The 25,308-nt window shown below is 50.6% G+C and overlaps 1 protein-coding gene across 1 annotated transcript in view; it reads left to right on the top strand.

Moving 5' to 3' along the window:
• The window catches only part of ZNF385D (zinc finger protein 385D), a 369,440-nt gene extending 366,144 nt beyond the window's left edge, over positions 1 to 3,296 (top strand). Inside the window, exon 8 of the mRNA XM_056129228.1 lies at positions 291 to 3,296. Coding sequence (XP_055985203.1) covers positions 291 to 524 — 234 coding nt within the window. The 3' untranslated portion in view covers positions 525 to 3,296. The remainder of the gene's footprint in view (positions 1 to 290) is intronic.
• Positions 3,297 to 25,308: the final 22,012 nt, after the last annotated feature.

The raw sequence follows: 25,308 nt of genomic DNA, 5'->3' as shown, positions 1-25,308 counted from the left end.
TGAAAATGCAGGTTTTTTTCTACCCAAGACAAGTAATTAACTCGGGAAGCACAATCATGGAGAATAATACTAGCATCATGCAATATTGCCTGTGTACATTTGGGGAGGGGTTATGTCTCAAGTTTCCCAAAAGAAAGGTCTTTTCACTGTTTTTATCGTCTATTAGTACACTAATGTGTGCATAGCTCTGCACTTGTTCTTTGGTGCATCCTAAAGTTGCCCATCCTTGGGGATGTTAAGTGTTAATTCCTAAACGACTCTTTCTCTTTTCTTCATTCTCTTCCTTGCAGGTAAAGTTAGTATTTTCAAAAGAACCCTCAAAGCCATTGGCTCCAAGGATTCTGCCTAACCCGCTTGCAGCAGCGGCAGCTGCAGCCGCCGTGGCAGTGAATTCCCCGTTCAGTCTTCGAACTGCACCGGCAGCGACGCTGTTCCAGACTTCTGCTCTTCCTCCTGCACTCCTGCGGCCTGCTCCAGGGCCCATTCGGACCACCCACACCCCAGTGCTGTTTGCTCCTTACTGAAATCCACATGGGAGTCATTGTACTGCAATAATTTTTCAAAAAACAAACAAAAAACAAAACAAACAAAAGAGAACTATGCAGTGTTTATATATAGTTTAAAGTATACCTGAAGAGCCAGGACTTTTGATAGTGAATTGAAATGATTATTTAAAAATAAATAAATAAAACAGAGGGGAGTTTGGGGACGGGAGGGAAAGGGGTGGAATTTTCTCCAAATTAAAGCATTCCTCTTGAACATTGATTGTTTTAGAAGTGATCTCCAGCATTGACTTGTAGTGGTATCTAGAATTCTGAAGCCTTTGTGACTGTGCTTTTGGGCACCTTTTCCCCTTGCATTGTCTTTCCTGCTTTATGAAACAACTATACATTGTCTAAGGGCATTAACTGGTTCCAATGTATATAGAATAATTTACTCTGTAGATGAAAATAATATGAAAAAAAGAAAAAAAAAACAAAACAAAAACAAAAGCAACACTGTGAATAGTAGTACCCGTGCTGGTCCTCTTGCTATGATACAGCAATTCCTGGGTATTTAGCCCAACAACAGTAGATACAGTAGATGTCTTGTAAAACAATAGTGCTGTGTCTCAATCTATGCCACTAGATTTTAAAGAATTGCAATGGTAGAATGAACAACTATTTCATGCCAGTAAGCATTCAAAAACTAAACCAACACCATGGTGGTGGAAAGGTTTTCCTGGTAGCATTCTCCCCTTTCCCAATCCAGCATGGAGAGGACCTTAAGTTCAGAAGTGTAGAACATGGCTAAACATAGAGGAAGGGGAGATGTTAATAAAGATGATTTTCAGCTAAGCAGAGTTTTACCACCCAGAAACACTATTGCTGGAAATAATGTTTTATCTATAATGCACCTTTGAGTGAAGATAGGTAAGTCCATGTATCATGGGAATTTAGAGAAAAAACTGCTCAACCATTATGTTTCAAGGATAAGGGAGAATCAAAACCCAGGATAATAATGCAAAGTAAAGATTTTTTTATGTTAGTATATATTCAGTGAAACAGAAAATATTAAATCTCTGCAGTATCCCCTTTATATCATACCAGTAGGGTTGTCTCTTAGGCATTGGTTTCTGCTTTGAATATGATGGTAGACATAGCTATTGTTGTGGGTTTTCTGTTGTTTTTTTTTTTAGATTTCCTACTGATATGATATAAACAGTTAATATATATTTAAATGTTAGCAAAAACAACTTCAATGAATCAGAGTCAGTTTCAGACCAAGGATGCAGTATTTAAAAATACTGGTACGATGCACTCGACCATCATTTATTTCTCTAGTGGAATTGTGAAATACTGATAGCCTTGGAATTCACCAGAAGGCTGAAAAGAGTTGATGTTTTACCTTTAAAACAAGATTTATCAGGGGTATATATAAATATATATGTATATTGTATATATGTTAGAAAGATTAAGAGACTAACTTATGAAAAGAAAATCTATATAAAATAATTATATAACCATCCCATGTTACATGTTATCATTAAATTGGTAACAAATGGCATAAAATAGCTGTGCCTTTAATTTGTGATAAAGGCTGTTTGCTTTTTTTCCCCCATAAGCTAACACATACCTATCACTTATGATGGGGTTTGATGCAGCCAGTCTGTTGCATTAATAAGAACAATGGCATTCAAAAGCAATGATATAATATGTACAAATAAACCATATGTGATTTAGGTTTAGAGAAAAAATATTTTTGAAAAGGTTTTGTAAAGACTATTTAAAAATATTGGAAGGACTCAGTATTACCTTCCTGAAATTTCTCTTATCCAAACTGTAGTAATTTTGAGAGGTAGAAAAATTCAAGATGAAAACATTTGAGAGATAGGTATTGAACATTGTCATATTAAATTTAACAAACGACCCATATGTGCTTGGTGCTCAATACTAATCATGGTCTTTGGGGTTCTTATCTATCTAGCTATGTGCATTTGTCATATAACCATATCTTTAAAATAGGTCGCTTTATATCATTTTGTTAATCAAAACAAAAATAAAAAGGAAGGGACAGAGAAAAAATGAATAAGAAAAAGGAATAGTCTATCAATCAGAGAAATAAAAAACATTTGAAGCATATATCTCTGGTTAGATATGTAGTTAGCATTAAACTTTGTTTTTGAAAATGTTTGGTAATTTTGCATTTATCATTATCTCTAATTCTGGTTATAGTGTTTACTTTGTCACCTTTAAACCCTGCTAGTTCAGCCAAGTGGAGTATTGCTCCATGAGTTTGTTGCTCTGGGCTCTGTCTGTAACTCCTGTGACCAGCTTCTGATTGTTTTGAACTTTAGTTTCCTTTTTCTGCTTTGTTTGTCACATATCTTCATCCTTCATTCTAAATCAGCCCGAATCCCTATCCAACATCCTTTATATCTGATCAAACTTCTCTTTCTTTTGGAGAACTAGAACCTAGTGTTAATTGATGGCAATCTCACTACCATGTGCTTCTGTTGGTCTTCCCCATTTTCACCAAAGTGAATGAGCCAGTCCACTAGAGGTCAGGGTCTCTGGGATACAGAGTCCTAGATCACAAAGGTGTTACTAACTTTAATGATTTTCTGGGAACAAACAAATCAGCCATATTTTCTCCATCAGCCATATGATGAAGCTCAGAAATACCTAACTCCCTTCTGCCTCACTACACTATGGAACCATTTTTGTTTAAATGGTCTCTTAAATGGAAGTTGTAAGCATCAGTTGTCTTTTACTCACTACCTAATAAAGGATGAAGCCTAACCATAGAACTTACAATGGATTCTCTGTGAATTGTTTCCCTCCGTTCCACGTATTTATCAACACCAGATCAACATCTATTATAGTTCAGACCACAATAAAGCTATAGTCTTTCCCTTAGGGAACTCTTTTCATGAATAAAGATCAATAATTCAGATTGGTCAGCAGAGGTGCTCTGAAAAATACACAAGGGGTGGTCTGTCTTTATGGTTATATATGCTTTACCATGAATCACATCCATGGCAAGAAAGTGATAAAGTAAGCATCTTTGATTTCATTTGAAACAAATATAAATGCATTGCAGGATCCAAATGCCTCTGGAAAAAGCATTGTTGCATCCCATCCAGATCACCAGGCAAATGGAAAACAGTCGTTGAGGGAGGTACTGTATTTTTCTACTGAGTGAACAGGTAATTACACATGATAAATTACTCTTCTCACTGATCCTAAGCTTTGAAGAGTGGTTGTTCTATTCACATAAGCAAACACAGTTGAATTTGGGCAATTTATATCTTCAGAACCTCATCTAAAAGGATTGCAATTTTTAGGTACTCTTGGGCTTCCCTTTGTCATTTACAATAATGTGCTGCCCTAATCAGGAATATATTTGGAGATTTTTTTTTGTTTTGTTTTGGACAGGTGGTACTTATTCTGCTGCCAAAGAACTATTTAGCTAAGGGAGCATTTATATTGATTTTGAAATTTTAAATGTGAGAAATCACAGAAGATTAAATATTAAAAGACAATGAAGTCTTGAAAATAAGATCAATTTGGAGTTTGCTGTGGATGCACTCATGTACGTTTCTAAAACAGTTCATAGTAGACACATGTATTGATTTCACTAGTAGAAAATAATTCAATTAGATGCCTGAACTTGGGCCGATGCCTTCCTACAAGCTGGTAAACCTTGTTGCCTTTAAGCTGGTAAGTAGAAGCTCTAAGATGACCTCTGTCTTGTGGGTCAGAGCCTGCAGCCTGGTTGATTTTTAAATGTCTGTGTTTGAGAACAGGGTGTGACTCTATGGCTATGTAGTAAAAGCTGAAATTAGTTGTGGGCTTTTGAGTTAGGATAGCTCTGGGTTTTGAGTTCTTACCTGGGTGTGGAGCAATGTGTGAGGAGGGATGGAGTTCTTGTAGAAATCGTGCCCTAGCTTCCCTTGCCCACTTCTATTTGGTTTTATTCCTGTTCACTGGATCTTTACTTATGACTCCGTCAATTTTTAGGAACTATTTTAAATGAGGAATACACACACACACACACACACACACACACACACACACATATAGCTGTGGTGTCTGTGATGGGGGGAGATGGCAAGTTCATAAAAATCTTTCCATGTCGGTGGCTGAAGAGATATTACAGTGAGTAGGGCATTTGATTTGCATCTTGCCAACCCAGATTCTATTCCCAGTACTCCAAATGGTTCACTGAGAGCTTCCAGGAGTGTTTCTTAAGCTCAAAGTGGTGGTGGAGGATGGGCACTGGTGGAGGGATGGGTACTTGATCATTGTATAACTGAAGCCCAAGCACAAAAATTTGTAAGTCTATAACTGTACCTCATGGTGTTTCACTAATAAAAAAAAAGTCTTTAAAACAAAACAAAAAAAAACCAAAAAGTTAGGAGTAAACCTTGAAAATTGGCTGGGTTTGCCCTCCCTCAGAAAATGAGAAAGCAGATTTTTCCCGTTACCATCTGGAACCCAAAATTAAATTTTAAATCTTTGTCTCCTAACATGTAGTGTTTCCATGTTTCTGAAGATATCAGATCACAAAAAGATCACTTCCTTCAAAGCTGAATTGAACTACATTTTTGTACCTCAGTCTGGAAACACAGTATTAGTAATGATTTAATACAAGAAAGATTCATAGAATGCTACAGAAAGATGAGACTGACATATGTAGACTTAACTCTGACCTGCAGGGTAGCATGTCTTTTGTGTAAATTTCTTAACAGTGCCTTTTCAGCAATTAGTAAAGGTTGAGCTGATTAGTTATTTCTGCATCAAATGACTCTTTTTTCATCCTTTTAGAAATTAAAGTTCTTTGCAGTTACCATAAAGCTACCGAATATTTGTACGTGTTTAGAAAATTTGTGTTCTGTTCCATCTGGAGTATAGACCAGGCAATAGGACATTTCATCTCACCAAGAAAAATGTAGTCTTCAACAACTATTTTTGGTGCCATGCACCATTTATCTGGGTTGGATAATTCATATTTAGACTGATGGCCAAGTTGTGAATGACCTTTCTCAATCTAAAACATAAGTTCTGAGCAAAACCAACCCTACAATAAAGAGATAAGAAATTTCAAGGTGGGAAAAGTGTACATTACAGGAATTAAAATTCATTCTTGGCATGTTGGAGCTTAATCTGAATTCGATCCCCAGCACCATAGAGTTCTAAGAATCGCTGGATTCAGTCCTGAGCACTGTGACAGTCTTGGCTCATTCCTTATCCCTGGCACTGAGCAACTAGGGCAGCACTACATGCTCAGGCCGTTATTGAGTGAGTCAAAGAGTTGTCTGGAGAGGTCCCTGGTCTGCCTGTACACTTACTCCAAATGCTCATCCACCCACCTCAAAAAAAAAAAGAATTTGCGAAGTAAATATAGAAGGGAGAAATAGATGTTTAAGTGTCTTTTCTCATTTCTTTTGATGTGCTTTCTCCTTTCTGTAGAAACGGACCTCATGCTATCATTAATTTAACCCTGAGTTTGCATGTGTGCTAGCTAATGGCTAATTTTAAAATTACTTATTTAATTCCACTGCTAAAAGAATACCAAGTATGCCCCTTGTCATTGTTATATCAAAAATTGTACTAATTTCTAATAACAAATGCTTTAGGCTTTTATTGCTATTGGTTTTCTATTAAATTGGCAGATTTACTTCTGGAGCATGTCTTCTGGTATTTCTATGAAATATTTCTATAACTACAGAGGCACTGCCATAAGCAAGTGAGATGGGTCAAGTGAAATTTGGCAAGTCCCCATTGCCTACTTTACAGTCATGCAAGGAGTGTCAGAGTTTCCACTGAAAGATGGATGTGTTGATATGTTATTCTCCTGTGGCCTATGATGCTGTTACTTTACAGGACTGGATTTATAACTAACCAGAATTGTGAAGGTCACATGATGAAGACGGGTTCTATCCTGTGAAAATCTCATCTATGTTATTTTATAGGAACTGCCTGCAAGTTAAAAGGGTCACAGGGTTAAAAAATTCAACGTGTCATCTGTGTGCAAGGTTGAAAGGAGTAAAATTGATCTTTAGTGTAAGAATTTTGCCTTCTGACTGATGGGAAGCCATGTTTCCTAGATGGCTGAGTTGACTGTGCAAAATACCAAAATATATTCAGCTCAAAATATGATCATTTACATGTATGAGCAAGCTGACTACATTAGGGTTTGGTCAAGTGTACTAACGTAATACAAAACGGGATCATGTTCTTTTCAGAACTGGCAAAGTAGTTCTAAATTCAATTTTCTAATTCAGAGGCATAATACAGGGGTTAAGGTGCCTTCCTTGCACAAGATGACTGGTTTCATCCCTGCACCAAAGCTGGTCCCCTGAACACAGCAAGGAGAGATCCTGAGCAAGTAGTGACTTGCTCACCCTAATTTATTTAAAAAAAACTGCTGCATAGATTAAACTTTAAAGACAAATTCCAGAGTGTAGGGCCAAAAGGATTTGTGAATAAAATTAGCACTATAGCATTGTCCTCCCATTGTTCATTGATTTGCTTGAGCCGACCCAGTAACATTGTGAGACTCGTTGTTACTGTGTTTGGCATATTGAATACGTCATGGGGAGCTTGCCAGGCTTTGTCGTGCGGGCGAGACACTCCTGGTAGCTTGCCGTGCTCTCTGAGAGGGGTGAAGGAATCGAACTCAGGTCAGCCTGTCGGCTGTGTGCAAGGCAAATGCCCTACCTGCTGTGCTATCTCTCCAGCCCTGTGAATAAAATTATGATTAAAAATTAGTACTTGTACAGAAACCAGTTAATCACGATCACGACCACCCTGTTGTTCGTCGATTGCCTCGAGCAGGTGCCAGTAACGTCTTCTTCGTCCTAGCCCTGAGATTTTTTTTTTTTTAAAGTGCCATATTCAAGGCTTTTTCAGGGTTAGGAGAATGAGGCCCATCATTGTTACTGGTATTTGGCATATTGGATATACCACGGGGAGTTTGCCAGACTCTGCCGTGTGGGCATGTTACATTTGGTAGCCTGCCAGTTTGACCAAATTAGGAATGAGATGATAAGATGTCGCGCGGCCGCGAATCGCGCGCTTCCGGGACCTGAGTGTGATGATCTCCGGATCCTGGCCGTTGTTGGAGTTAGACGGCAGTTGGTGGGTGTAACTGTCTAGTTACTGGCAGGTCCAGTCCCAAACTTTGCAGGCTTGGAGATCTCAGCCCCGGGTCCCACACACCTGGGTTCCTCTGTCAGTTCTTTTATGCGTGAGGCTCATCCAAGTGTGTGGAGAGTGCTCCCAGCATGGCCTTGGCTGGGCCTCGATGATCTTCAGCTGTTGGGCCCTGGTGGAGACAGTCAGGCATAGGGTAGGAGACTCTGTCTTGTTCTCTCCCAGGAGCTGAGTGTGATGATCTCTGGATCCTGGCCGTTGTTGGAGTTAGACGGCAGTTGGTGGGTGTAACTGTCTAGTTACTGGCAGGTCCAGTCCCAAACTGTGCAGGCTTGGAGATCTCAGCCCCGGGTCCCACACACCTGGGTTCCTCTGTCAGTTCTTTTATGCGTGAGGCTCATCCAAGTGTGTGGAGAGTGCTCCCAGCATGGCCTTGGCTGGGCCTCGATGATCTTCAGCTGTTGGGCCCTGGTGGAGACAGTCAGGCATAGGGTAGGAGACTCTGTCTTGTTCTCTCCCAGGAGCTGAGTGTGATGATCTCTGGATCCTGGCCGTTGCTGGAGTTAGACGGCAGTTGGTGGGTGTAACTGTCTAGTTACTGGCAGGTCCAGTCCCAAACTGTGCAGGCTTGGAGATCTCAGCCCCGGGTCCCACACACCTGGGTTCCTCTGTCAGTTCTTTTATGCGTGAGGCTCATCCAAGTGTGTGGAGAGTGCTCCCAGCATGGCCTTGGCTGGGCCTCGATGATCTTCAGCTGTTGGGCCCTGGTGGAGACAGTCAGGCATAGGGTAGGAGACTCTGTCTTGTTCTCTCCCAGGAGCTGAGTGTGATGATCTCTGGATCCTGGCCGTTGTTGGAGTTAGACGGCAGTTGGTGGGTGTAACTGTCTAGTTACTGGCAGGTCCAGTCCCAAACTGTGCAGGCTTGGAGATCTCAGCCCCGGGTCCCACACACCTGGGTTCCTCTGTCAGTTCTTTTATGCGTGAGGCTCATCCAAGTGTGTGGAGAGTGCTCCCAGCATGGCCTTGGCTGGGCCTCGATGATCTTCAGCTGTTGGGCCCTGGTGGAGACAGTCAGGCATAGGGTAGGAGACTCTGTCTTGTTCTCTCCCAGGAGCTGAGTGTGATGATCTCTGGATCCTGGCCGTTGTTGGAGTTAGACGGCAGTTGGTGGGAGTAACTGTCTAGTTACTGGCAGGTCCAGTCCCAAACTGTGCAGGCTTGGAGATCTCAGCCCCGGGTCCCACACACCTGGGTTCCTCTGTCAGTTCTTTTATGCGTGAGGCTCATCCAAGTGTGTGGAGAGTGCTCCCAGCATGGCCTTGGCTGGGCCTCGATGATCTTCAGCTGTTGGGCCCTGGAGGAGACAGTCAGGCATAGGGTAGGAGACTCTGTCTTGTTCTCTCCCAGGAGCTGAGTGTGATGATCTCTGGATCCTGGCCGTTGTTGGAGTTAGACGGCAGTTGGTGGGTGTAACTGTCTAGTTACTGGCAGGTCCAGTCCCAAACTGTGCAGGCTTGGAGATCTCAGCCCCGGGTCCCACACACCTGGGTTCCTCTGTCAGTTCTTTTATGCGTGAGGCTCATCCAAGTGTGTGGAGAGTGCTCCCAGCATGGCCTTGGCTGGGCCTCGATGATCTTCAGCTGTTGGGCCCTGGTGGAGACAGTCAGGCATAGGGTAGGAGACTCTGTCTTGTTCTCTCCCAGGAGCTGAGTGTGATGATCTCTGGATCCTGGCCGTTGTTGGAGTTAGACGGCAGTTGGTGGGTGTAACTGTCTAGTTACTGGCAGGTCCAGTCCCAAACTGTGCAGGCTTGGAGATCTCAGCCCCGGGTCCCACACACCTGGGTTCCTCTGTCAGTTCTTTTATGCGTGAGGCTCATCCAAGTGTGTGGAGAGTGCTCCCAGCATGGCCTTGGCTGGGCCTCGATGATCTTCAGCTGTTGGGCCCTGGTGGAGACAGTCAGGCATAGGGTAGGAGACTCTGTCTTGTTCTCTCCCAGGAGCTGAGTGTGATGATCTCTGGATCCTGGCCGTTGTTGGAGTTAGACGGCAGTTGGTGGGTGTAACTGTCTAGTTACTGGCAGGTCCAGTCCCAAACTGTGCAGGCTTGGAGATCTCAGCCCCGGGTCCCACACACCTGGGTTCCTCTGTCAGTTTTTTATGCGTGAGGCTCATCCAAGTGTGTGGAGAGTGCTCCCAGCATGGCCTTGGCTGGGCCTCGATGATCTTCAGCTGTTGGGCCCTGGTGGAGACAGTCAGGCATAGGGTAGGAGACTCTGTCTTGTTCTCTCCCAGGAGCTGAGTGTGATGATCTCTGGATCCTGGCCGTTGCTGGAGTTAGACGGCAGTTGGTGGGTGTAACTGTCTAGTTACTGGCAGGTCCAGTCACAAACTTTGCAGGCTTGGAGATCTCAGCCCCGGGTCCCACACACCTGGGTTCCTCTGTCAGTTCTTTTATGCGTGAGGCTCATCCAAGTGTGTGGAGAGTGCTCCCAGCATGGCCTTGGCTGGGCCTCGATGATCTTCAGCTGTTGGGCCCTGGTGGAGACAGTCAGGCATAGGGTAGGAGACTCTGTCTTGTTCTCTCCCGGGAGCTGAGTGTGATGATCTCTGGATCCTGGCCGTTGCTGGAGTTAGACGGCAGTTGGTGGGTGTAACTGTCTAGTTACTGGCAGGTCCAGTCCCAAACTTTGCAGGCTTGGAGATCTCAGCCCCGGGTCCCACACACCTGGGTTCCTCTGTCAGTTCTTTTATGCGTGAGGCTCATCCAAGTGTGTGGAGAGTGCTCCCAGCATGGCCTTGGCTGGGCCTCGATGATCTTCAGCTGTTGGGCCCTGGTGGAGACAGTCAGGCATAGGGTAGGAGACTCTGTCTTGTTCTCTCCCAGGAGCTGAGTGTGATGATCTCTGGATCCTGGCCGTTGTTGGAGTTAGACGGCAGTTGGTGGGTGTAACTGTCTAGTTACTGGCAGGTCCAGTCCCAAACTGTGCAGGCTTGGAGATCTCAGCCCCGGGTCCCACACACCTGGGTTCCTCTGTCAGTTCTTTTATGCGTGAGGCTCATCCAAGTGTGTGGAGAGTGCTCCCAGCATGGCCTTGGCTGGGCCTCGATGATCTTCAGCTGTTGGGCCCTGGTGGAGACAGTCAGGCATAGGGTAGGAGACTCTGTCTTGTTCTCTCCCAGGAGCTGAGTGTGATGATCTCTGGATCCTGGCCGTTGTTGGAGTTAGACGGCAGTTGGTGGGTGTAACTGTCTAGTTACTGGCAGGTCCAGTCCCAAACTGTGCAGGCTTGGAGATCTCAGCCCCGGGTCCCACACACCTGGGTTCCTCTGTCAGTTCTTTTATGCGTGAGGCTCATCCAAGTGTGTGGAGAGTGCTCCCAGCATGGCCTTGGCTGGGCCTCGATGATCTTCAGCTGTTGGGCCCTGGTGGAGACAGTCAGGCATAGGGTAGGAGACTCTGTCTTGTTCTCTCCCAGGAGCTGAGTGTGATGATCTCTGGATCCTGGCCGTTGCTGGAGTTAGACGGCAGTTGGTGGGTGTAACTGTCTAGTTACTGGCAGGTCCAGTCCCAAACTTTGCAGGCTTGGAGATCTCAGCCCCGGGTCCCACACACCTGGGTTCCTCTGTCAGTTCTTTTATGCGTGAGGCTCATCCAAGTGTGTGGAGAGTGCTCCCAGCATGGCCTTGGCTGGGCCTCGATGATCTTCAGCTGTTGGGCCCTGGTGGAGACAGTCAGGCATAGGGTAGGAGACTCTGTCTTGTTCTCTCCCAGGAGCTGAGTGTGATGATCTCTGGATCCTGGCCGTTGTTGGAGTTAGACGGCAGTTGGTGGGTGTAACTGTCTAGTTACTGGCAGGTCCAGTCCCAAACTGTGCAGGCTTGGAGATCTCAGCCCCGGGTCCCACACACCTGGGTTCCTCTGTCAGTTCTTTTATGCGTGAGGCTCATCCAAGTGTGTGGAGAGTGCTCCCAGCATGGCCTTGGCTGGGCCTCGATGATCTTCAGCTGTTGGGCCCTGGTGGAGACAGTCAGGCATAGGGTAGGAGACTCTGTCTTGTTCTCTCCCAGGAGCTGAGTGTGATGATCTCTGGATCCTGGCCGTTGTTGGAGTTAGACGGCAGTTGGTGGGTGTAACTGTCTAGTTACTGGCAGGTCCAGTCCCAAACTGTGCAGGCTTGGAGATCTCAGCCCCGGGTCCCACACACCTGGGTTCCTCTGTCAGTTCTTTTATGCGTGAGGCTCATCCAAGTGTGTGGAGAGTGCTCCCAGCATGGCCTTGGCTGGGCCTCGATGATCTTCAGCTGTTGGGCCCTGGTGGAGACAGTCAGGCATAGGGTAGGAGACTCTGTCTTGTTCTCTCCCAGGAGCTGAGTGTGATGATCTCTGGATCCTGGCCGTTGTTGGAGTTAGACGGCAGTTGGTGGGTGTAACTGTCTAGTTACTGGCAGGTCCAGTCCCAAACTTTGCAGGCTTGGAGATCTCAGCCCCGGGTCCCACACACCTGGGTTCCTCTGTCAGTTCTTTTATGCGTGAGGCTCATCCAAGTGTGTGGAGAGTGCTCCCAGCATGGCCTTGGCTGGGCCTCGATGATCTTCAGCTGTTGGGCCCTGGTGGAGACAGTCAGGCATAGGGTAGGAGACTCTGTCTTGTTCTCTCCCAGGAGCTGAGTGTGATGATCTCTGGATCCTGGCCGTTGCTGGAGTTAGACGGCAGTTGGTGGGTGTAACTGTCTAGTTACTGGCAGGTCCAGTCACAAACTGTGCAGGCTTGGAGATCTCAGCCCCGGGTCCCACACACCTGGGTTCCTCTGTCAGTTCTTTTATGCGTGAGGCTCATCCAAGTGTGTGGAGAGTGCTCCCAGCATGGCCTTGGCTGGGCCTCGATGATCTTCAGCTGTTGGGCCCTGGTGGAGACAGTCAGGCATAGGGTAGGAGACTCTGTCTTGTTCTCTCCCAGGAGCTGAGTGTGATGATCTCTGGATCCTGGCCGTTGTTGGAGTTAGACGGCATTTGGTGGGTGTAACTGTCTAGTTACTGGCAGGTCCAGTCCCAAACTGTGCAGGCTTGGAGATCTCAGCCCCGGGTCCCACACACCTGGGTTCCTCTGTCAGTTCTTTTATGCGTGAGGCTCATCCAAGTGTGTGGAGAGTGCTCCCAGCATGGCCTTGGCTGGGCCTCGATGATCTTCAGCTGTTGGGCCCTGGTGGAGACAGTCAGGCATAGGGTAGGAGACTCTGTCTTGTTCTCTCCCAGGAGCTGAGTGTGATGATCTCTGGATCCTGGCCGTTGTTGGAGTTAGACGGCAGTTGGTGGGTGTAACTGTCTAGTTACTGGCAGGTCCAGTCCCAAACTGTGCAGGCTTGGAGATCTCAGCCCCGGGTCCCACACACCTGGGTTCCTCTGTCAGTTCTTTTATGCGTGAGGCTCATCCAAGTGTGTGGAGAGTGCTCCCAGCATGGCCTTGGCTGGGCCTCGATGATCTTCAGCTGTTGGGCCCTGGTGGAGACAGTCAGGCATAGGGTAGGAGACTCTGTCTTGTTCTCTCCCAGGAGCTGAGTGTGATGATCTCTGGATCCTGGCCGTTGTTGGAGTTAGACGGCAGTTGGTGGGTGTAACTGTCTAGTTACTGGCAGGTCCAGTCCCAAACTGTGCAGGCTTGGAGATCTCAGCCCCGGGTCCCACACACCTGGGTTCCTCTGTCAGTTCTTTTATGCGTGAGGCTCATCCAAGTGTGTGGAGAGTGCTCCCAGCATGGCCTTGGCTGGGCCTCGATGATCTTCAGCTGTTGGGCCCTGGTGGAGACAGTCAGGCATAGGGTAGGAGACTCTGTCTTGTTCTCTCCCAGGAGCTGAGTGTGATGATCTCTGGATCCTGGCCGTTGTTGGAGTTAGACGGCAGTTGGTGGGTGTAACTGTCTAGTTACTGGCAGGTCCAGTCCCAAACTGTGCAGGCTTGGAGATCTCAGCCCCGGGTCCCACACACCTGGGTTCCTCTGTCAGTTCTTTTATGCGTGAGGCTCATCCAAGTGTGTGGAGAGTGCTCCCAGCATGGCCTTGGCTGGGCCTCGATGATCTTCAGCTGTTGGGCCCTGGTGGAGACAGTCAGGCATAGGGTAGGAGACTCTGTCTTGTTCTCTCCCAGGAGCTGAGTGTGATGATCTCTGGATCCTGGCCGTTGTTGGAGTTAGACGGCATTTGGTGGGTGTAACTGTCTAGTTACTGGCAGGTCCAGTCCCAAACTGTGCAGGCTTGGAGATCTCAGGCCCGGGTCCCACACACCTGGGTTCCTCTGTCAGTTCTTTTATGCGTGAGGCTCATCCAAGTGTGTGGAGAGTGCTCCCAGCATGGCCTTGGCTGGGCCTCGATGATCTTCAGCTGTTGGGCCCTGGTGGAGACACTCAGGCATAGGGTAGGAGACTCTGTCTTGTTCTCTCCCAGGAGCTGAGTGTGATGATCTCTGGATCCTGGCCGTTGTTGGAGTTAGACGGCAGTTGGTGGGTGTAACTGTCTAGTTACTGGCAGGTCCAGTCCCAAACTGTGCAGGCTTGGAGATCTCAGCCCCGGGTCCCACACACCTGGGTTCCTCTGTCAGTTCTTTTATGCGTGAGGCTCATCCAAGTGTGTGGAGAGTGCTCCCAGCATGGCCTTGGCTGGGCCTCGATGATCTTCAGCTGTTGGGCCCTGGTGGAGACAGTCAGGCATAGGGTAGGAGACTCTGTCTTGTTCTCTCCCAGGAGCTGAGTGTGATGATCTCTGGATCCTGGCCGTTGTTGGAGTTAGACGGCAGTTGGTGGGTGTAACTGTCTAGTTACTGGCAGGTCCAGTCCCAAACTGTGCAGGCTTGGAGATCTCAGCCCCGGGTCCCACACACCTGGGTTCCTCTGTCAGTTCTTTTATGCGTGAGGCTCATCCAAGTGTGTGGAGAGTGCTCCCAGCATGGCCTTGGCTGGGCCTCGATGATCTTCAGCTGTTGGGCCCTGGTGGAGACAGTCAGGCATAGGGTAGGAGACTCTGTCTTGTTCTCTCCCAGGAGCTGAGTGTGATGATCTCTGGATCCTGGCCGTTGTTGGAGTTAGACGGCAGTTGGTGGGTGTAACTGTCTAGTTACTGGCAGGTCCAGTCCCAAACTCTGCAGGCTTGGAGATCTCAGCCCCGGGTCCCACACACCTGGGTTCCTCTGTCAGTTCTTTTATGCGTGAGGCTCATCCAAGTGTGTGGAGAGTGCTCCCAGCATGGCCTTGGCTGGGCCTCGATGATCTTCAGCTGTTGGGCCCTGGTGGAGACAGTCAGGCATAGGGTAGGAGACTCTGTCTTGTTCTCTCCCAGGAGCTGAGTGTGATGATCTCTGGATCCTGGCCGTTGTTGGAGTTAGACGGCAGTTGGTGGGTGTAACTGTCTAGTTACTGGCAGGTCCAGTCCCAAACTGTGCAGGCTTGGAGATCTCAGCCCCGGGTCCCACACACCTGGGTTCCTCTGTCAGTTCTTTTATGCGTGAGGCTCATCCAAGTGTGTGGAGAGTGCTCCCAGCATGGCCTTGGCTGGGCCTCGATGATCTTCAGCTGTTGGGCCCTGGTGGAGACAGTCAGGCATAGGGTAGGAGACTCTGTCTTGTTCTCTCCCAGGAGCTGAGTGTGATGATCTCTGGATCCTGGCCGTTGTTGGAGTTAGACGGCAGTTGGTGGGTGTAACTGTCTAGTTACTGGCAGGTCCAGTCCCAAACTGTGCAGGCTTGGAGATCTCAGCCCCGGGTCCCACACACCTGGGTTCCTCTGTCAGTTCTTTTATGCGTGAGGCTCATCCAAGTGTGTGGAGAGTGCTCCCAGCATGGCCTTGGCTGGGCCTCGATGATCTTCAGCTGTTGGGCCCTGGTGGAGACAGTCAGGCATAGGGTAGGAGACTCTGTCTTGTTCTCTCCCAGGAGCTGAGTGTGATGATCTCTGGATCCTGGCCGTTGTTGGAGTTAGACGGCAGTTGGTGGGTGTAACTGTCTAGTTACTGGCAGGTCCAGTCCCAAACTGTGCAGGCTTGGAGATCTCAGCCCCGGGTCCCACACACCTGGGTTCCTCTGTCAGTTCTTTTATGCGTGAGGCTCATCCAAGTGTGTGGAGAGTGCTCCCAGCATGGCCTTGGCTGGGCCTCGATGATCTTCAGCTGTTGGGCCCTGGTGGAGACAGTCAGGCATAGGGTAGGAGACTCTGTCTTGTTCTCTCCCAGGAGCTGAGTGTGATGATCTCTGGATCCTGGCCGTTGTTGGAGTTAGACGGCATTTGGTGGGTGTAACTGTCTAGTTACTGGCAGGTCCAGTCCCAAACTGTGCAGGCTTGGAGATCTCAGGCCCGGGTCCCACACACCTGGGTTCCTCTGTCAGTTCTTTTATGCGTGAGGCTCATCCAAGTGTGTGGAGAGTGCTCCCAGCATGGCCTTGGCTGGGCCTCGATGATCTTCAGCTGTTGGGCCCTGGTGGAGACAGTCAGGCATAGGGTAGGAGACTCTGTCTTGTTCTCTCCCAGGAGCTGAGTGTGATGATCTCTGGATCCTGGCCGTTGTTGGAGTTAGACGGCAGTTGGTGGGTGTAACTGTCTAGTTACTGGCAGGTCCAGTCCCAAACTCTGCAGGCTTGGAGATCTCAGCCCCGGGTCCCACACACCTGGGTTCCTCTGTCAGTTCTTTTATGCGTGAGGCTCATCCAAGTGTGTGGAGAGTGCTCCCAGCATGGCCTTGGCTGGGCCTCGATGATCTTCAGCTGTTGGGCCCTGGTGGAGACAGTCAGGCATAGGGTAGGAGACTCTGTCTTGTTCTCTCCCAGGAGCTGAGTGTGATGATCTCTGGATCCTGGCCGTTGTTGGAGTTAGACGGCAGTTGGTGGGTGTAACTGTCTAGTTACTGGCAGGTCCAGTCCCAAACTGTGCAGGCTTGGAGATCTCAGCCCCGGGTCCCACACACCTGGGTTCCTCTGTCAGTTCTTTTATGCGTGAGGCTCATCCAAGTGTGTGGAGAGTGCTCCCAGCATGGCCTTGGCTGGGCCTCGATGATCTTCAGCTGTTGGGCCCTGGTGGAGACAGTCAGGCATAGGGTAGGAGACTCTGTCTTGTTCTCTCCCAGGAGCTGAGTGTGATGATCTCTGGATCCTGGCCGTTGTTGGAGTTAGACGGCAGTTGGTGGGTGTAACTGTCTAGTTACTGGCAGGTCCAGTCCCAAACTGTGCAGGCTTGGAGATCTCAGCCCCGGGTCCCACACACCTGGGTTCCTCTGTCAGTTCTTTTATGCGTGAGGCTCATCCAAGTGTGTGGAGAGTGCTCCCAGCATGGCCTTGGCTGGGCCTCGATGATCTTCAGCTGTTGGGCCCTGGTGGAGACAGTCAGGCATAGGGTAGGAGACTCTGTCTTGTTCTCTCCCAGGAGCTGAGTGTGATGATCTCTGGATCCTGGCCGTTGTTGGAGTTAGACGGCAGTTGGTGGGTGTAACTGTCTAGTTACTGGCAGGTCCAGTCCCAAACTCTGCAGGCTTGGAGATCTCAGCCCCGGGTCCCACACACCTGGGTTCCTCTGTCAGTTCTTTTATGCGTGAGGCTCATCCAAGTGTGTGGAGAGTGCTCCCAGCATGGCCTTGGCTGGGCCTCGATGATCTTCAGCTGTTGGGCCCTGGTGGAGACAGTCAGGCTTAGGGTAGGAGACTCTGTCTTGTTCTCTCCCAGGAGCTGAGTGTGATGATCTCTGGATCCTGGCCGTTGTTGGAGTTAGACGGCAGTTGGTGGGTGTAACTGTCTAGTTACTGGCAGGTCCAGTCCCAAACTGTGCAGGCTTGGAGATCTCAGCCCCGGGTCCCACACACCTGGGTTCCTCTGTCAGTTCTTTTATGCGTGAGGCTCATCCAAGTGTGTGGAGAGTGCTCCCAGCATGGCCTTGGCTGGGCCTCGATGATCTTCAGCTGTTGGGCCCTGGTGGAGACAGTCAGGCATAGGGTAGGAGACTCTGTCTTGTTCTCTCCCAGGAGCTGAGTGTGATGATCTCTGGATCCTGGCCGTTGCTGGAGTTAGACGGCAGTTGGTGGGTGTAACTGTCTAGTTACTGGCAGGTCCAGTCCCAAACTGTGCAGGCTTGGAGATCTCAGCCCCGGGTCCCACACACCTGGGTTCCTCTGTCAGTTCTTTTATGCGTGAGGCTCATCCAAGTGTGTGGAGAGTGCTCCCAGCATGGCCTTGGCTGGGCCTCGATGATCTTCAGCTGTTGGGCCCTGGTGGAGACAGTCAGGCATAGGGTAGGAGACTCTGTCTTGTTCTCTCCCAGGAGCTGAGTGTGATGATCTCTGGATCCTGGCCGTTGTTGGAGTTAGACGGCAGTTGGTGGGTGTAACTGTCTAGTTACTGGCAGGTCCAGTCCCAAACTGTGCAGGCTTGGAGATCTCAGCCCCGGGTCCCACACACCTGGGTTCCTCTGTCAGTTCTTTTATGCGTGAGGCTCATCCAAGTGTGTGGAGAGTGCTCCCAGCATGGCCTTGGCTGGGCCTCGATGATCTTCAGCTGTTGGGCCCTGGTGGAGACAGTCAGGCATAGGGTAGGAGACTCTGTCTTGTTCTCTCCCAGGAGCTGAGTGTGATGATCTCTGGATCCTGGCCGTTGTTGGAGTTAGACGGCAGTTGGTGGGTGTAACTGTCTAGTTACTGGCAGGTCCAGTCCCAAACTGTGCAGGCTTGGAGATCTCAGCCCCGGGTCCCACACACCTGGGTTCCTCTGTCAGTTCTTTTATGCGTGAGGCTCATCCAAGTGTGTGGAGAGTGCTCCCAGCATGGCCTTGGCTGGGCCTCGATGATCTTCAGCTGTTGGGCCCTGGTGGAGACAGTCAGGCATAGGGTAGGAGACTCTGTCTTGTTCTCTCCCAGGAGCTGAGTGTGATGATCTCTGGATCCTGGCCGTTGCTGGAGTTAGACGGCAGTTGGTGGGTGTAACTGTCTAGTTACTGGCAGGTCCAGTCCCAAACTGTGCAGGCTTGGAGATCTCAGCCCCGGGTCCCACACACCTGGGTTCCTCTGTCAGTTCTTTTATGCGTGAGGCTCATCCAAGTGTGTGGAGAGTGCTCCCAGCATGGCCTTGGCTGGGCCTCGATGATCTTCAGCTGTTGGGCCCTGGTGGAGACAGTCAGGCATAGGGTAGGAGACTCTGTCTTGTTCTCTCCCAGGAGCTGAGTGTGATGATCTCTGGATCCTGGCCGTTGTTGGAGTTAGACGGCAGTTGGTGGGTGTAACTGTCTAGTTACTGGCAGGTCCAGTCCCAAACTGTGCAGGCTTGGAGATCTCAGCCCCGGGTCCCACACACCTGGGTTCCTCTGTCAGTTCTTTTATGCGTGAGGCTCATCCAAGTGTGTGGAGAGTGCTCCCAGCATGGCCTTGGCTGGGCCTCGATGATCTTCAGCTGTTGGGCCCTGGTGGAGACAGTCAGGCATAGGGTAGGAGACTCTGTCTTGTTCTCTCCCAGGAGCTGAGTGTGATGATCTCTGGATCCTGGCCGTTGCTGGAGTTAGACGGCAGTTGGTGGGTGTAACTGTCTAGTTACTGGCAGGTCCAGTCCCAAACTTTGCAGGCTTGGAGATCTCAGCCCCGGGTCCCACACACCTGGGTTCCTCTGTCAGTTCTTTTATGCGTGAGGCTCATCCAAGTGTGTGGAGAGTGCTCCCAGCATGGCCTTGGCTGGGCCTCGATGATGTTCAGCTGTTGGGCCCTGGTGGAGACAGTCAGGCATAGGGTAGGAGACTCTGTCTTGTTCTCTCCCAGGAGCTGAGTGTGATGATCTCTGGATCCTGGCCGTTGTTGGAGTTAGACGGCAGTTGGTGGGTGTAACTGTCTAGTTACTGGCAGGTCCAGTCCCAAACTGTGCAGGCTTGGAGATCTCAGCCCCGGGTCCCACACACCTGGGTTCCTCTGTCAGTTCTTTTATGCGTGAGGCTCATCCAAGTGTGTGGAGAGTGCTCCCAGCATGGCCTTGGCTGGGCCTCGATGATCTTCAGCTGTTGGGCCCTGGTGGAGACAGTCAGGCAGAGGGTAGGAGACTCTGTCTTGTTCTCTCCCAGGAGCTGAGTGTGATGATCTCTGGATCCTGGCCGTTGCTGGAGTTAGACGGCAGTTGGTGGGTGTAACTGTCTAGTTACTGGCAGGTCCAGTCCCAAACTGTGCAGGCTTGGAGATCTCAGCCCCGGGTCCCACACACCTGGGTTCCTCTGTCAGTTCTTTTATGCGTGAGGCTCATCCAAGTGTGTGGAGAGTGCTCCCAGCATGGCCTTGGCTGGGCCTCGATGATCTTCAGCTGTTGGGCCCTGGTGGAGACAGTCAGGCATAGGGTAGGAGACTCTGTCTTGTTCTCTCCCAGGAGCTGAGTGTGATGATCTCTGGATCCTGGCCGTTGTTGGAGTTAGACGGCAGTTGGTGGGTGTAACTGTCTAGTTACTGGCAGGTCCAGTCCCAAACTGTGCAGGCTTGGAGATCTCAGCCCCGGGTCCCACACACCTGGGTTCCTCTGTCAGTTCTTTTATGCGTGAGGCTCATCCAAGTGTGTGGAGAGTGCTCCCAGCATGGCCTTGGCTGGGCCTCGATGATCTTCAGCTGTTGGGCCCTGGTGGAGACAGTCAGGCATAGGGTAGGAGACTCTGTCTTGTTCTCTCCCAGGAGCTGAGTGTGATGATCTCTGGATCCTGGCCGTTGTTGGAGTTAGACGGCAGTTGGTGGGTGTAACTGTCTAGTTACTGGCAGGTCCAGTCCCAAACTGTGCAGGCTTGGAGATCTCAGCCCCGGGTCCCACACACCTGGGTTCCTCTGTCAGTTCTTTTATGCGTGAGGCTCATCCAAGTGTGTGGAGAGTGCTCCCAGCATGGCCTTGGCTGGGCCTCGATGATCTTCAGCTGTTGGGCCCTGGTGGAGACAGTCAGGCATAGGGTAGGAGACTCTGTCTTGTTCTCTCCCAGGAGCTGAGTGTGATGATCTCTGGATCCTGGCCGTTGCTGGAGTTAGACGGCAGTTGGTGGGTGTAACTGTCTAGTTACTGGCAGGTCCAGTCCCAAACTTTGCAGGCTTGGAGATCTCAGTCCCGGGTCCCACACACCTGGGTTCCTCTGTCAGTTCTTTTATGCGTGAGGCTCATCCAAGTGTGTGGAGAGTGCTCCCAGCATGGCCTTGGCTGGGCCTCGATGATCTTCAGCTGTTGGGCCCTGGTGGAGACAGTCAGGCATAGGGTAGGAGACTCTGTCTTGTTCTCTCCCAGGAGCTGAGTGTGATGATCTCTGGATCCTGGCCGTTGTTGGAGTTAGACGGCAGTTGGTGGGTGTAACTGTCTAGTTACTGGCAGGTCCAGTCCCAAACTGTGCAGGCTTGGAGATCTCAGCCCCGGGTCCCACACACCTGGGTTCCTCTGTCAGTTCTTTTATGCGTGAGGCTCATCCAAGTGTGTGGAGAGTGCTCCCAGCATGGCCTTGGCTGGGCCTCGATGATCTTCAGCTGTTGGGCCCTGGTGGAGACAGTCAGGCATAGGGTAGGAGACTCTGTCTTGTTCTCTCCCAGGAGCTGAGTGTGATGATCTCTGGATCCTGGCCGTTGTTGGAGTTAGACGGCAGTTGGTGGGTGTAACTGTCTAGTTACTGGCAGGTCCAGTCCCAAACTGTGCAGGCTTGGAGATCTCAGCCCCGGGTCCCACACACCTGGGTTCCTCTGTCAGTTCTTTTATGCGTGAGGCTCATCCAAGTGTGTGGAGAGTGCTCCCAGCATGGTCTTGGCTGGGCCTCGATGATCTTCAGCTGTTGGGCCCTGGTGGAGACAGTCAGGCATAGGGTAGGAGACTCTGTCTTGTTCTCTCCCAGGAGCTGAGTGTGATGATCTCTGGATCCTGGCCGTTGTTGGAGTTAGACGGCAGTTGGTGGGTGTAACTGTCTAGTTACTGGCAGGTCCAGTCCCAAACTGTGCAGGCTTGGAGATCTCAGCCCCGGGTCCCACACACCTGGGTTCCTCTGTCAGTTCTTTTATGCGTGAGGCTCATCCAAGTGTGTGGAGAGTGCACCCAGCATGGCCTTGGCTGGGCCTCGATGATCTTCAGCTGTTGGGCCCTGGTGGAGACAGTCAGGCATAGGGTAGGAGACTCTGTCTTGTTCTCTCCCAGGAGCTGAGTGTGATGATCTCTGGATCCTGGCCGTTGTTGGAGTTAGACGGCAGTTGGTGGGTGTAACTGTCTAGTTACTGGCAGGTCCAGTCCCAAACTGTGCAGGCTTGGAGATCTCAGCCCCGGGTCCCACACACCTGGGTTCCTCTGTCAGTTCTTTTATGCGTGAGGCTCATCCAAGTGTGTGGAGAGTGCTCCCAGCATGGCTTTGGCTGGGCCTCGATGATCTTCAGCTGTTGGGCCCTGGTGGAGACAGTCAGGCATAGGGTAGGAGACTCTGTCTTGTTCTCTCCCAGGAGCTGAGTGTGATGATCTCTGGATCCTGGCCGTTGTTGGAGTTAGACGGCATTTGGTGGGTGTAACTGTCTAGTTACTGGCAGGTCCAGTCCCAAACTGTGCAGGCTTGGAGATCTCAGCCCCGGGTCCCACACACCTGGGTTCCTCTGTCAGTTCTTTTATGCGTGAGGCTCATCCAAGTGTGTGGAGAGTGCTCCCAGCATGGCCTTGGCTGGGCCTCGATGATCTTCAGCTGTTGGGCCCTGGTGGAGACAGTCAGGCATAGGGTAGGAGACTCTGTCTTGTTCTCTCCCAGGAGCTGAGTGTGATGATCTCTGGATCCTGGCCGTTGTTGGAGTTAGACGGCAGTTGGTGGGTGTAACTGTCTAGTTACTGGCAGGTCCAGTCCCAAACTGTGCAGGCTTGGAGATCTCAGCCCCGGGTCCCACACACCTGGGTTCCTCTGTCAGTTCTTTTATGCGTGAGGCTCATCCAAGTGTGTGGAGAGTGCTCCCAGCATGGCCTTGGCTGGGCCTCGATGATCTTCAGCTGTTGGGCCCTGGTGGAGACAGTCAGGCATAGGGTAGGAGACTCTGTCTTGTTCTCTCCCAGGAGCTGAGTGTGATGATCTCTGGATCCTGGCCGTTGTTGGAGTTAGACGGCAGTTGGTGGGTGTAACTGTCTAGTTACTGGCAGGTCCAGTCCCAAACTGTGCAGGCTTGGAGATCTCAGCCCCGGGTCCCACACACCTGGGTTCCTCTGTCAGTTCTTTTATGCGTGAGGCTCATCCAAGTGTGTGGAGAGTGCTCCCAGCATGGCCTTGGCTGGGCCTCGATGATCTTCAGCTGTTGGGCCCTGGTGGAGACAGTCAGGCAGAGGGTAGGAGACTCTGTCTTGTTCTCTCCCAGGAGCTGAGTGTGATGATCTCTGGATCCTGGCCGTTGCTGGAGTTAGACGGCAGTTGGTGGTTGTAACTGTCTAGTTACTGGCAGGTCCAGTCCCAAACTGTGCAGGCTTGGAGATCTCAGCCCCGGGTCCCACACACCTGGGTTCCTCTGTCAGTTCTTTTATGCGTGAGGCTCATCCAAGTGTGTGGAGAGTGCTCCCAGCATGGCCTTGGCTGGGCCTCGATGATCTTCAGCTGTTGGGCCCTGGTGGAGACAGTCAGGCATAGGGTAGGAGACTCTGTCTTGTTCTCTCCCAGGAGCTGAGTGTGATGATCTCTGGATCCTGGCCTTTGTTGGAGTTAGACGGCAGTTGGTGGGTGTAACTGTCTAGTTACTGGCAGGTCCAGTCCCAAACTGTGCAGGCTTGGAGATCTCAGCCCCGGGTCCCACACACCTGGGTTCCTCTGTCAGTTCTTTTATGCGTGAGGCTCATCCAAGTGTGTGGAGAGTGCTCCCAGCATGGCCTTGGCTGGGCCTCGATGATCTTCATCTGTTGGGCCCTGGTGGAGACAGTCAGGCATAGGGTAGGAGACTCTGTCTTGTTCTCTCCCAGGAGCTGAGTGTGATGATCTCTGGATCCTGGCCGTTGTTGGAGTTAGACGGCAGTTGGTGGGTGTAACTGTCTAGTTACTGGCAGGTCCAGTCCCAAACTGTGCAGGCTTGGAGATCTCAGCCCCGGGTCCCACACACCTGGGTTCCTCTGTCAGTTCTTTTATGCGTGAGGCTCATCCAAGTGTGTGGAGAGTGCTCCCAGCATGGCCTTGGCTGGGCCTCGATGATCTTCAGCTGTTGGGCCCTGGTGGAGACAGTCAGGCATAGGGTAGGAGACTCTGTCTTGTTCTCTCCCAGGAGCTGAGTGTGATGATCTCTGGATCCTGGCCGTTGCTGGAGTTAGACGGCAGTTGGTGGGTGTAACTGTCTAGTTACTGGCAGGTCCAGTCCCAAACTGTGCAGGCTTGGAGATCTCAGCCCCGGGTCCCACACACCTGGGTTCCTCTGTCAGTTCTTTTATGCGTGAGGCTCATCCAAGTGTGTGGAGAGTGCTCCCAGCATGGCCTTGGCTGGGCCTCGATGATCTTCAGCTGTTGGGCCCTGGTGGAGACAGTCAGGCATAGGGTAGGAGACTCTGTCTTGTTCTCTCCCAGGAGCTGAGTGTGATGATCTCTGGATCCTGGCCGTTGTTGGAGTTAGACGGCAGTTGGTGGGTGTAACTGTCTAGTTACTGGCAGGTCCAGTCCCAAACTGTGCAGGCTTGGAGATCTCAGCCCCGGGTCCCACACACCTGGGTTCCTCTGTCAGTTCTTTTATGCGTGAGGCTCATCCAAGTGTGTGGAGAGTGCTCCCAGCATGGCCTTGGCTGGGCCTCGATGATCTTCAGCTGTTGGGCCCTGGTGGAGACAGTCAGGCATAGGGTAGGAGACTCTGTCTTGTTCTCTCCCAGGAGCTGAGTGTGATGATCTCTGGATCCTGGCCGTTGTTGGAGTTAGACGGCAGTTGGTGGGTGTAACTGTCTAGTTACTGGCAGGTCCAGTCCCAAACTGTGCAGGCTTGGAGATCTCAGCCCCGGGTCCCACACACCTGGGTTCCTCTGTCAGTTCTTTTATGCGTGAGGCTCATCCAAGTGTGTGGAGAGTGCTCCCAGCATGGCCTTGGCTGGGCCTCGATGATCTTCAGCTGTTGGGCCCTGGTGGAGACAGTCAGGCATAGGGTAGGAGACTCTGTCTTGTTCTCTCCCAGGAGCTGAGTGTGATGATCTCTGGATCCTGGCCGTTGCTGGAGTTAGACGGCAGTTGGTGGGTGTAACTGTCTAGTTACTGGCAGGTCCAGTCCCAAACTGTGCAGGCTTGGAGATCTCAGCCCCGGGTCCCACACACCTGGGTTCCTCTGTCAGTTCTTTTATGCGTGAGGCTCATCCAAGTGTGTGGAGAGTGCTCCCAGCATGGCCTTGGCTGGGCCTCGATGATCTTCAGCTGTTGGGCCCTGGTGGAGACAGTCAGGCATAGGGTAGGAGACTCTGTCTTGTTCTCTCCCAGGAGCTGAGTGTGATGATCTCTGGATCCTGGCCGTTGTTGGAGTTAGACGGCAGTTGGTGGGTGTAACTGTCTAGTTACTGGCAGGTCCAGTCCCAAACTGTGCAGGCTTGGAGATCTCAGCCCCGGGTCCCACACACCTGGGTTCCTCTGTCAGTTCTTTTATGCGTGAGGCTCATCCAAGTGTGTGGAGAGTGCTCCCAGCATGGCCTTGGCTGGGCCTCGATGATCTTCAGCTGTTGGGCCCTGGTGGAGACAGTCAGGCATAGGGTAGGAGAC

The sequence above is a fragment of the Sorex fumeus genome, unplaced genomic scaffold (assembly GCF_029834395.1).
Source record: "Sorex fumeus unplaced genomic scaffold, SorFum_2.1 ptg000072l, whole genome shotgun sequence".
Classification (NCBI taxonomy): domain Eukaryota; kingdom Metazoa; phylum Chordata; class Mammalia; order Eulipotyphla; family Soricidae; genus Sorex; species Sorex fumeus.
This window is presented reverse-complemented; position numbering and strand designations above follow the sequence as displayed.